At 35.1% G+C, this 12740-nt stretch overlaps 1 protein-coding gene across 6 annotated transcripts in view; it reads left to right on the forward strand.

Moving 5' to 3' along the window:
* The window catches only part of EFR3A (EFR3 homolog A), a 105528-nt gene that overhangs the window by 45559 nt on the left and 47229 nt on the right, over nt 1-12740 (forward strand). For 5 of the 6 annotated variants that reach the window (XR_012006838.1, XR_012006839.1, XM_072774520.1 and 2 more), the window contains 3 exons: nt 3366-3515; nt 4082-4219; nt 11238-11316. Coding sequence is in view for 4 of the 6 variants with exons in the window: in XM_072774520.1 (XP_072630621.1) it covers nt 3366-3515; nt 4082-4219; nt 11238-11316 (367 nt within the window). In the remaining 2 variants the exon portion in view is untranslated. The remainder of the gene's footprint in view (nt 1-3365; nt 3516-4081; nt 4220-11237; nt 11317-12740) is intronic. The other variant, XM_072774523.1, reaches the window with a different exon arrangement.

Genomic DNA, 12740 nt, shown 5'->3' on the forward strand with positions numbered 1-12740 from the left:
GGAGAACGATATTTTAAGACGGTGAAAGAAAGCTGAGAAGTGATTTACTAATTGTTTTCAGATACAAACACGCTGGCATGCCATAGGTATAATGAATTTTCCTCAGTTTAGTATTGGCCATATAGAGTTAATGGTGTTATTCCTTTTTTATGAGTGTAGAGCCTTAGAAGGAAGAGATAACTGTAACTATCTTACTAATTTCCTCTTTTTTCCAGTTACCATTAAAAATCTTTTTTTTCTCTCCCTAAAGGACATTTTTAAAATGTTTTATAAAATTTGTCTCTGTTATGGGACACCTGGGTGGATCAGTTGGTTGAGTGTCCGACTCTTGATTTCAGCTCTTGTCATGACCTTGGGGTCCAGGGATTGGCAGGATAGGGCTCTCTGTGCTCAGCAGGGAGTCTGCTTAAGGTTCTCCTTGTCCTTCTGCTTCCTCCAACCCCTCACCAGTTCACAGGCTCACACACGCTCGCTCTCTCTCAAATGAATCTTAAAAAAAAAAAAAAAGGGGGGGGGATCCCTGGGTGGCTCAGTGGTTTAGCGCCTGCCTTCAGCCCAGGGCATGATCCTGGGAGACCCGGGATCAAGTCCCACATCAGGCTTCCTGCCGGGAGTCTGCTTTTCCCTCCACCTGTGTCTCTGTCTCCCATGAATAAATAAATAAAATCCCATGAATAAATAAATAAAATCTTTAAAAAAAAAATTGTCCCTGTTCTCAGAGGCTGACATTAACTTTTTAATGGGGCAAAAAGGTATAAAGATTACTTAAAGAAAAGGATATTTTGTTTTTTTGTTTTTTTTTAAGATTGACAGTTTTGTTTTCTTTTAAAATACAGTAGATATGCAGAATATAGTATTTTTTTGTTTAGTATTATGAAGAGTAGTAAACTATACACAGGTGTTTCTCAAATTTTGGTTGAAGTGAGTTTCACATATAAACCATTGTAGGTGAAAAGTGTGATATCCACAGTATTTATGAAAGGACATATTTAATAAGCTCAAAATTTAGGGGTATATGGGTGGCTCAGTCAGTTAAGTGGCCAACTCTTATTTCTACTCAGGTCATGCATCATCTCAGGGTCCTAGCATCAAGCCACAGATTGGGCTCCACACTCAGTGGGGAGTCTCCTTGGGATTCTCTCTCTCCTTCCCCTCCCCCCAAATAAATAAATAAACCTTTAAAAAAAAGTTCAAAATTAATTACTTAAGATGTCTTATTTTTAGGTATGTACTGCCCCCTAGTGAAAGATCTTGTCTTTTGAACATATTTTCACCCAATGTTTTTGACTAATGTTTACAAAAAGAAACTTGAAATTTTTCTAAATATAAATGAAAAAGCCTTATGGTACTTTTTCCCAATTTTGGGTCTTTCCAGAATTATATGATATATGAATTCCAAAATGGCATTTTGTTTGAATCGCTATGAAACAAATCAATGAGTGAGCTAAAATGCTTTTAATATACAGGGTTCAATTTTTTTTCTCTGCTTTGTTGTAAGTAAAAGTCCTTTTGATTTTCTTCTAGCATATTAATACTCCTTTTTTAGATTCTTAGTTACTTATCATTCCCTTTATTTTCAGCAAAACTGTATCAAATAGAATTCAGGGGGCTAGTAAACAGGGCTGAAAACTTAAGATCTTCTTAACATATTTACCCTGCAGAAATGGTTTCCACCTATAAAGTTGTATGTGATAATTTTAAGTTCTATTTTCCTAAGCAGCCTTTAGTTATGGTAGCACTTATCATTAGCATCATAATGATAGCGGGAACACCCAACACTTACTAATTACTGTGTGCCAGTTTATTTTATTTAATACTTCATTGGCTAACCACTGTACATAAATTAACTCATTAACTCCTTTAAGTCCTTAGAACATTCCTGTGCTTTAGGCAAGACAAATTCTATTTTACTGATGAGGAAACTATAAAATTCCTTTAAAGTCATGACTAGAATATATTGGTTAGGCCAGATCCTGATCTGAATTGGGTGCCAGCTGTGTATCTGTAGTAGCTATAGATCGTTCCATCACCATCTGTTGCCCTCCCATTTAGGCTTCTGTGTCACCACGAGGTATCAGCGCCCCCTCCTTGTTTGTTTGTGTGCTCCGTGCCATCTCATGCTTGGTCCTTTCATCACCGAAGGAGTAACAGCAGGCTAACCAAGCAGACACCACAACAGTAATATTAGGCTTGCCTGCTTGTGATAACTGTACGAGAGTCTCTCAAGTGACATGTATAGACACAGCTTCCAGATAGGCAAAATCTGTCTTTATGTCTCCTGTTCACTTTCTTACCTGTTCATTATCCTGTTATCCTGTTCTCCGTTGCCATTCCTGAATGCCTATGTTATGTCCTCATGGGTTTGTAAAGCACGGTCACCCCCTTCCCCATATCTTTCATTCTTCAAAACCTGTAACTATTAGAAGACTATGCGGGGTAAGCTGAATAAACCTCTGTTGGTGAATATTTCCAGTAGTAGCAAAAAAGGCGGTAAATGATAATCAAGGGCAGGAGAGGTTCTCTCCCTGTGTGGATAGATTTTCAGCCATACATATATGTGATATATGTATACGTGTGTGTGTATGTGTGTGTGTGTGTATGTATATATATATATATATATATATATATATATATACATACACACATACGTGTGTGTATGTTTAAAAATGGCTGAGGTTATCTGTACTCCCATTTTGATAGTTCTCATTTGTCACAATACCTTTATGGGAACCTGTTTAGTCTTCCATCCGTGTGGACTGTGGGAAGTGAGAGGCCTTTGGAGAGAAACAGTGAAAAAGAGGAAGCACTGAAGGGTGTTGAGGAAGAGTGAAATCCTGTTTCCACTCACTTCTGAGACTCCTGGGCAAGACATGGAGAGAATCTAGTTCATACTGGTTTGAATTATTATCATCCCCTTAGGAAAATTTAATGCTTTTGATTAAATTCTTTTTTATTGAAAAATAATAATAGACTTGATATTATTATATTTTATGGCCCCTTTAAACTTTAAAATGCTGATTTTTAAAAGATGGTATTCAAAGTAAATCTTGGGATGCCTGGCTGGCTTAGTCAGTATAGCATAGAGTTCTTGATCTTGGGGTCTTGAGGTTGAGCCCTGCATCAGCTGGGGGGAATGGGGTGGGTAGTGATTACATTAAAAATTAAAAAACAAAAACATAAAGTAAATCTCTTTTGGAACTGCCATATCTCTGTCTTAGATTTTTGAGATTTTAATTTCTTAGATTTATTCTGTTATTTTCATTTTGTTGACTTGAAATAACAATATTTATTTGGCATCCATTCTCTTAGCTAAACAGTCAGACTTGTTTAATCTTTCTTAGGACTTATTTTTTTCTTTTTTATAGAATCCGAATTGCTGGAATCAGAGGTATTCAAGGAGTGGTTCGCAAAACAGTTAATGATGAACTCCGGGCTACCATTTGGGAACCCCAGCATATGGATAAAATAGTTCCATCCCTCTTGTTTAACATGCAGAAGATAGAAGAGGTTGACAGGTATTGGATAAAGATATTAGGGTTGAGGGTGGTTACTTTTGTATATGTGTATTTGTGTTTGCTTGTCAGGATAAGCAAGTTTTGTCTTTAGTATTGTATAAATAGTGGTCTCGTAAACTTGAATGAGTTTAAATATGTGCCCTTTCTGAAAAAATTATTCATTTCTAGGCTTAGTAGACAACATATTCTTACTCATACATGTAAGGTTTTATTTCTTTTAGAATAAATTTATACTTGCTGCTTGTTATTGAGCATCCAAATGCTGTTTGAATTAATACTAAAAGTAGCAAATGTGTGAAACAAATTATAGCTGAACATCTGTTATTCTTTAGAGATCCTGGATGCTTTTTCTTAGGCAATTAGAAGTAACCAAAAGAATACTGATAATAATGATTGCTTTGTCATTTTTATAAACAAAAGGTTAGACTGTGTTTCTTATTCTTAAGTATTTTGGGAAAAAAGGAAAACATTTTAACATTTCTTGAGTCAAGTCTGTTCTTTTAGTTGTTAGAACTGGTGCTAGAGTTCTTGCATGCAGCTTTCTTCATTTCCCTTTTCCCCCCCAGTCGTACAGGTCCTCCTCCTTCCCCTTCTGCAACTGACAAAGAAGAGAATCCCGCTGTGCTGGCTGAAAACTGTTTCAGAGAACTGCTGGGTCGAGCGACTTTTGGGAACATGAATAATGCTGTTAGACCAGTTTTTGCGTAAGGAGTTGGCATTTTCCTGGTTATTTGTGGCTGGGCCATACTGATTCTGTGTTCCTTTACTTAACAGAGGACACTTTTTGTGAGCATGCGTGCATTACTACTGGAAAGTGTAGTAGCATTGTAGGGAGAGTACAGGAGTGAACCCAACATCATGTGTTTGAGCGCTGTTCAACCACTACACCAGCTTTTTCCCCTTAAAAATGAAATACAATCATGTGCTTGATAGTATGAGTATCATTTATCGTGAATTTCTACTGCCAGCATTTAAAATGCATATGCACAGTAAAATATTAACAGTGTCCTAGTGTGATACATCTTGTTTAGTAACTTCTATGGTCATTTCCTTCTAGTCCCTGGCTTCTGTTTCTTGACTGGCTTTCTCCACTGGCCAGACTACCTTAGTGCATGTTCACTTCTCTAAATTTTGCCTTATATCTGTGACTGGTCAGAGCAGGAGTATTGACTGTCTTATTGGTATATCTGTTTCCCCCTCAGGGAAAATATATTTGTGAACTTTGAGTTTCTCCACAGAGATATTATCTCTTAAGACTTGTTGTCAAGCTTCTTTTGGTGTTCTAACTCAATTATCAGATAATACATCTACTGCATAATATTTTGTAATTTCTGGCCATTTTTGCTGATTTTTATTAATCATTTGCCCATCATTTTCCCTTCCTGACTGTAATAAAGTCTTAATAGCATATATAAAGTTGTCTAACATCCCAGAATTCTTTATATAAGGCAGATATTTGGGTTTAAAGTTGAGCTTTAGTTATAAGAGTCTATAAACCACAAAATTATATTAAAATTACGAGAATCATTAGGTATCCAAAAAAATCTGTGATTTCCCCCACTGCCCAAAAAAGAAAAATTGAAATCTGTTTAATGACTGGGCTTATGGAAATGCTAGTAAGGAAATAATCAAAATTATGTCAGATATAACTAAAGGTAACTAAAGATTTATTGTTTAGTGTCCAGACCTGCTGATTTAATATTAGAATTCCAGTTTTTATCGTAATACTTTTATTAATTGAGAGGTAATATATAAGGCCTTTAAAATCTAGAGAGTGATCCTGGAAGAAAAAGACTATTAAATTAACTGTACTTGAGGTGGGTAACCTGAAGTGGGCTATGTTTTTTATTGTGTAGAACTTGATGGCCTTAAATCTTGATCATGTGTTAGTTAATTAAGTTGTTAATTAAATATTTAATTATATATTTGCTAGTTAATGAGCTAATTAAATATTAAATGCCCTAAGTAAGATACCAGGTATTTTGGAGACTATATACACAAATAAAGCTTTCCTAGTCCTCAGCAAACTTCTGGTGGATGATTGACATCCACAGTAATTTTAATACAATATGTAGGTTATAAGAAAGGGCCAAAATGTGCTGTAGCAGTTCAAAACAAAGAATTCACGTTGAATTGGGGTTATTGGGGGTGATCTTTTTTGATACTTAGGTGGATAAGCAGATTTTAGCTGGTTGAGATGCATGAGGAGAGGCAGAGACGTGGATTTTGAGAAACAGATTAGTTGATACCATTAACTGGAGTATCAGAGTTGAAAGGTTAGTGTAAAATGACAGATAGTTCAAGCCACACTTTAGGGATCTTATAGTTTTATATTTAAATCTGTATGGAATTCGTGCTTTTAGCTCAAAGATGTGAAATGACCATAATTGTCCTTTGAGAAAGTTAATCAGATGAGCTATGAGGATGGATTTGAGCCAGGGCCAGTATGTTACGAGGTTACTGTAATAAAACTCTGGACAAGGTGGAAGAATCAAAAGTAAATGGTACCATGTTTGAAGAGGTAAATAAAGTTCAGTTTTCTGCCTCTTTAGCAAAGTGGTTTTGAACTTTATAGAAGAGTCATGATACATTTTTAACTTCAGGGGCATTTTACAGCTTCTTTTAATGATAAATGACTCATTTTAGGAGGTTTTGACTTTAACCCTGCAGTTTTTTGTTTGTTTTTTTTTTTTAGGAAAAACAGTATTTCTTTATGTACTATTCTTAAATACTTAAAAATGTATCCTGCTATATTCACTGTTTATTAAAAATGTGATATTCAAAATTTCTGTTAAATTATTTTCCTTACTAGATCAAATAATAATTGAAATAAAAAACCTGCTTGACTGTCAAACTAAAGCATTTTTTTGGAAGTAATTTCCCAGATCAGTTTTCCTTACTTACGAACTATTTTTTGTAGTCATTCATTAACTAGAAATAAATTGCCCGTTAGGAAACGAATCTTTCTTACTACTGGAAGATTTCTATGAGGTACTAATTTTGCAAAGTATGCTACACTGTTGTCATTTTTACTCTTACTTAAAAAAAATTACTTAATATATCATTGAAATACTGTTTTTTTTTGTTTTGTTTTTTTTAAGATTTTATTTATCTATGAGAAACACACAGAGAGAGAGAGGCAGAGGGAGAAGCAGGCTCCATGCAGGGAGCCCGATGTGGGACTCGATCCCGGGACTCCAGGATCATGCCCTGCACTGAAGGCAGGCACTCAACCACTGAGCCACCTAGGCATCCCGAAATACTATTCTTACTGCATACTTTTTTTATATACCTAAAAAGTTAATTTAGCATTGAAAAAAAAAATTATTAGTATAAAGATAAATGATTTTAATAATTCCTATGTAAAATAGTTTTGCCTTTTCTTTCTACTTCCTTTTCTTTTTTTTTTTTTTTTCTCTTAAGTATGCTCCATGGCCAGTGTGAAGCCTACATGGGGCTTGAACTCACAACCCTGAGATCAAGATCTGAATATTCAACCGGCTGAGCCACTCAGGTGCCACTATGGCTATTTTTATATGCAGAGATTTTTAACTTTATATAGTTTAAGGTTTTTCTTTTTCTCTTCTTTCTTTCTTTCTTTCTTTCTTTCTTTCTTTCTTTCTTTCTTTCTTTCTTTCTTTCTTTCTTTCTTTCTTTCTCTTTCTTCCTTCCTTCCTTCCTTCCTTCCTTCCTTCCTTCCTTCCTTCCTTCTTTCTTTCTTTCTTTCTTTCTTTCTTTCTTTCTTTCTTTCTTTCTTTCTTTCTTTCTTTCTTTCTTTCTTTCTTTCTTTCTTTCTTTCTTTCTTTCTTTCTTTCTTTCTTTCTTTCTTTCTTTCTTTCTTTCTTTCTTTCTTTCTTTCTTTCTTTCTTTCATTTTTAAATAGACTATTCATGAGAGAGACAGAGAGGCAGAGACATAGGCAGAGGGAGAAGCAGGCTCCCTGCAGGGAGCCTGATACGGGACTGGATCCCAGGACCCAGGATCACTACCCGAGCCAAAGGCAGACACTCAACCTCTGAGCCACCCAGGTGTCCCAGTATTTCTTTTTAAATTATTAACCTTAGGATTGCCTATTTCATGTTTTGCAAATTATGGTTGTGATTTTTTTTAACCGGACTACGTTCAGCTCAAGATTTTTGAGAAGTTTAATAGATTAGGGTTAAAGTGCCATATATTTAGAGATGTATCTTGGTGTAGGGTATGGTCACTCAGTTATCACAATTACTTTTTGAATGTTTTGAACCTAGAAAATTTAGTCTTTTTTTCTTTCTTAAGATTTTATTTATTTGAGAGAGAGCGCGACAGTGTTGTAGGCATACAGAAGCTGAGGGAGGGAGAAGCAGACTTCCCACTGAGCAAGAAGACTGACGCAGGGCTCAATCCCAGGACCCTGAGATCGTGACCTGAGCCTGAGCCGAAGGCAGATGCTTAGCTAACTGAGCCACCCAGGCGCTTCTTAGCCTTGACTTTTTAGAGCAGACGTAACATTGCTCATTGAATACTAGGGCAGAAATTTTGGGTGCTAGGGTAGCAGGGAAAAAGAGATAAGGATTGAAATTAAAGTTGATGTTGTACATTGTGAACACTGTGCTTGGTGATTTTGTTAGCTTTATCTCATTTAATTTGCACAGTGCAGTTATCCTGTTAAGTGGAGGGTATTGTCATTCATGTTTTACAAATGAAAGGCTATGGCCCATAGCTCTGAACTTTGAAGTTCTTTGCATTGATTGATTCTGTACTTGTAAAGATTTTATAAGAAAATTTAAAAATTAAAATTTGACATTTGGAGACAAAATTAGACATTTGGATATAGAATATCAATAGCTGTGATAAAAGGTAAAAGCTTTTCATGTTTCTTAAAGCTTTGCACCAGAGTCAACAGAGTGAACTGGTATGTTTGACCTTTGGTTGTCTAGAAGTAGCTTAAAGTGAGAAACTGGACATTTCTTTGAAGTCACATTTTTTATTTTATGAATTATTGAAAATTTTGCATGCCATTATATGATGTGTCCATAATTTTTGCATATATAAAAATAAGGCATTTTCTTTTTTCTTCAAGTCTGAGTGAAATTGTTCTTCTACTGAAAGGAATAGTAAGGTGAAAATTTTATATTTCATCTGACCCCTTAGTCTGACTATGCTTATAGATCTTTTACTAGTGTCCATACTGTTGGAATTGAAATATTTTTCATTCGAACTGAATATATTCTGTCCCAGTTCTTGTTTTAGAAGTTTTAGAATTGATTAAGTAGGGCAGCCCCAGTGGCGCAGTGGTTAAGCGCTGCCTGAAGCCCGGGGTGTGATCCTGGAGACCGAGGATCGAGTCCCACGTTGGGCTCCCTACATGGAGCCCGCTTCTCCCTCTGCCTGTATCTCTGCCTGTGTGTGTGTGTGTGTGTGTGTGTGTGTGTGTGTGTGTGTGATGAATAAATAAATAAAATCTTTAAAAAAAAGAAGTGATTAAGTGGAAATTTTTTACTTTCAAAGATCTCACCCAGTTGCATTTGTGACTCTACATTTTCTTTGTTACGCATCAGTGACTCCTCAAAGTAAAACTCCCCACCTGTTTTGCAAAGATAGTAAGAGTAGTAAATTGTGTATGTATAAGTCCAGGACAGTGGTTTTCAGAAGTTAATTATGCTTAAAAATCTCAGGGATGTGTAAGATCTTTGGTCCCATCGTTCTTAGGCCTGGGGCCTAGTAGAGAGCCCTGAAATCTGCCTGTTGTGTTTTTTTAGCCAAGGTGATTTTGATGCATGTGGTCTGAGAAACATGATTTGAGAATCACTGATCTTATAAATTTGAAATTATTTTCCTCTCCCTCTCCCTTTCCCTTTACTACTAAACTTGCAGAAAAAATAGGATCTAGTTGCTGCTTGGTTCCATTGCAGTTTGACTTCTGCTCATGCCAATAGGTTGGGGCTCTTCTTACAAAAGTAACCAGTACACTGGACCTGTAACATTGCTTTGCTTTTCTCCTCCAGAGATAGGAGCAGCGTGTTACTTCTGTGTATTAGATAGCCTAAAGCAACATTGTGACAAATTAGTTACAAATTTAAATATATATAAACACCTGCCAGCATATAGACCAATGGCTTGAAAGGCTATAACCAAAAGAATGATTCAACCAAATTTACCAATTCTTTCCTTGAAAACTAAACTGAAATAAGGATAGAATCAACGTGAGAAAATGAAATTACAATACCAAAACAATTTAAAATTAATTCCACCAAAGCTAAGTTCTTGATTTTAAATGCTAATTTTATATGATTTATTTTGTCTAGAAAGGGCCCAAGATACTACACCTGGTTGAGATTAAGCTGACATTTGTTACCTGTTCTGTGCCATACACTGTGCTACATGTTTTCACATGACTTCTTGTTTAATCATCCCAACAGCCCTGTAAGGAATGTGTCATTACCCCCAATTTACAGATAGGAACACTGAAATTCTAGAGGTGAAACCACTTATGTAAAGTGATAGTTCATAAGTGGCATCTAAATGCAGGGGTTTGACCCCAATTTTCAAGATTCCTATACCAGTGGTAAAACATGGAGCATGACGTTTGCTGAGGTTTTTTTTTTTTTTTTTAAATAGAAAACTTTTATTGGCTTCAGAAAATTCTCACTTATCTCTAGTTTGCTGTCAATTTCTAAAATCACAAGCTTTTTTTTTTTTTTTAAGATTTTATTTATTTATTCATGAGAGACGTAGAAAGAGAGAGGCAGAGGCAGAGGGAGAAGCAGGCTCCATGCAGGGAACTTGATGTGGGACTTGATTCCGAGTCTCAGCTCAGGATCACATCTCCTGGACTGAAGGCGGTGCTAAACTGCTGAGCCACCCAGGCTGCCCTTGTAATTTTTCTGCTTCGAATGGTTCTTAGGAAATATAACATTCATTTTTATATAATATTTAAAGTTTAACATTCAGTTTTTTGGTGTAAAGTTTAATATTTTCTTTTTCTTCTTTAGGAATAAAAGGTTAAATGCTTTTGTCTTAATAGCTACTTTTGGCTAGAATATTTTTCAGTTTCACAAATTAGATATTGTATTAGTGTATGTGTGTGTTTTAACTTGTATGTTTGGTTCTGTTGCTCAGCATTCCTTTTTGCCTTTCTGTTTTTTATTCTGGAATCATTTTTTTCCCTCCTTCTAAAGTAAATCCTCTAGAAATTGCTTTATCGCATGTCTTCATTTTATCCACATTGAAAGTTTTGCTTAGCAAATAATACTAAGCTGAATTAGCAGATCAGTACTCTGAGGGTATTATCCTATTCTCTGGCTTCTCTTGTTGCTCTTGGTGAGTTACCTGGGAATCTAGTTCTGTTTCCTTTAGAGGTGAGTTGTTGTCCCTCTTGGACCTTGTCTTTATCTTGATGAGATTCCTGAACCTGAGGATTAGGGGTTTGATCGTTGGTTGGCTGTTTTTAATTAGAAAAAATCTCAGTCCAAAAAAAAAAAAAAAGAAAGAAAAAATCTCAGTCATTGGCTCCTCAAATGGAGCTTATTCTCATTAGATCTTTGTCCTTCTGAAACTCTGGCTAGAGGCGTCTTGGGTCTTCTCCCTCCTGACCAAGCTCTTAAGCTCTCCTAACACATTGTTTTTATTCCTTTGCTTTTCTCTGCTACATTCTAGGATAAATTTTACATATTGTTTGGGGTGCTAGAGGAAGAATGTAATAAAAAAAAGGAACACTTAAAGTAATTTTCTTGTTAATTACAGGCATTTAGACCATCACAAACTATGGGATCCCAATGAATTTGCAGTTCACTGCTTTAAAATTATAATGTATTCCATTCAGGTAAGGATTGGTTTAAGTATTTATCATATTTATATAAGTAATTTTGATTTTGTGTCAATAAACATATCAGAGTTCTAGAACACTGTAAAATGTACACGTTCTTAATTTAGTTTTTTGTCTCATTTTATTTACCACTTATTTTCTTATTTGCCAAGATGAAAAGATACTTAATAAAAAGAAGTAAAAGATCTCGTGATGCTGTTTATTGTTCATTTATTTGAATATATTTATTGTGTTTATATTTCACTGATAAACTGATATTGGAATTGAAATTTATTACAGTAGCATATAGCTGATAATAATTAGTATTTATTGAGTTTTTACTGTGTGATAGTGCGTGTGTTAACTCCTCTAGCCTTAATAGAACCTCATGATGAGATACTCTTATCTACTACAGAGGACCACAACTTGGTTCTCCTGGAAACCTGAACAGACCCAGGTGGCTCTTAATTCAAGTGGAGATTTTAAGTCCTTTTTTTTTTTTTTTTTTTTTTAAACACATTCTATATTTTTTATGCCCTGAAAAGTCATCGTTCAATCAAAGGAGATAAGATAGTAAGAAAGCAGCATGGCTTTTACTATAGGTCATACCAGGATTCACATCCTAGATGTGCGGTTTACTGGTTGTGTGAACTTGGGCAAATTATTCAGTCCCTCTGAGTTCTAGTTTTCTCATTTCTGAAAAGAAAACTTTAATGCATGCATTGAATGGATCATTTATATTTTTAAAATAGAAATACCATTTTATCAAGTGCCAGTTGTACTAGGTACTGTGTACATAACTTACTTGCTCTCTTGTTTTGAATCCTCATTTTTTATAATAGATACTGTGATTATTCTCCTTTTGCAGATCAGGAAACTGATGTTTAGAGAGGTCAGGTATGGCACTAAAGGGAACACAGGTAGAATGCGAAATCACGGTTCAGATTCTGGTCATTCTGTTCCACAAGGTTTGGTCTAAACCAACCAGTAAGTTAAAGTTAGCATACCATAATGTGGGTTTTTGATAAGTGGTAGTTACTATAAAGCTGCTTTGGATGTAGTAGGATAATATCAAAAATTTATATTTCTAGTTTTATTGAGTCATAATTGACATACAACATTGTGTGGCTTTAAGATGTACAACATATGATTGGATATATGTATATATTGTAAAATGATTACTGTAGTAGTTTATTAAAGATCTGTCACCTTACAAGTCTTTTGCACAAAATAAAGTGATAAAGTCAAAGAATCAATAAATACTTACTGATTAAAGATTAAGAAACTCCTGGTCCACAGCATTTCTCTGGACATAGCTTTAAGTACAGCATGTTTTATAAGTCCATTGATCACAGGTTAAATAGTAGTACCCAGTAGAATGAGAATTTCTGTTTAGTAAGACTTATCTTGATACAATTAAAACTTGTAATAAATTTGTTTTA

The sequence above is a fragment of the Canis lupus genome, chromosome 14 (assembly GCF_048164855.1).
Source record: "Canis lupus baileyi chromosome 14, mCanLup2.hap1, whole genome shotgun sequence".
Taxonomy (NCBI): Eukaryota; Metazoa; Chordata; class Mammalia; order Carnivora; family Canidae; genus Canis; species Canis lupus.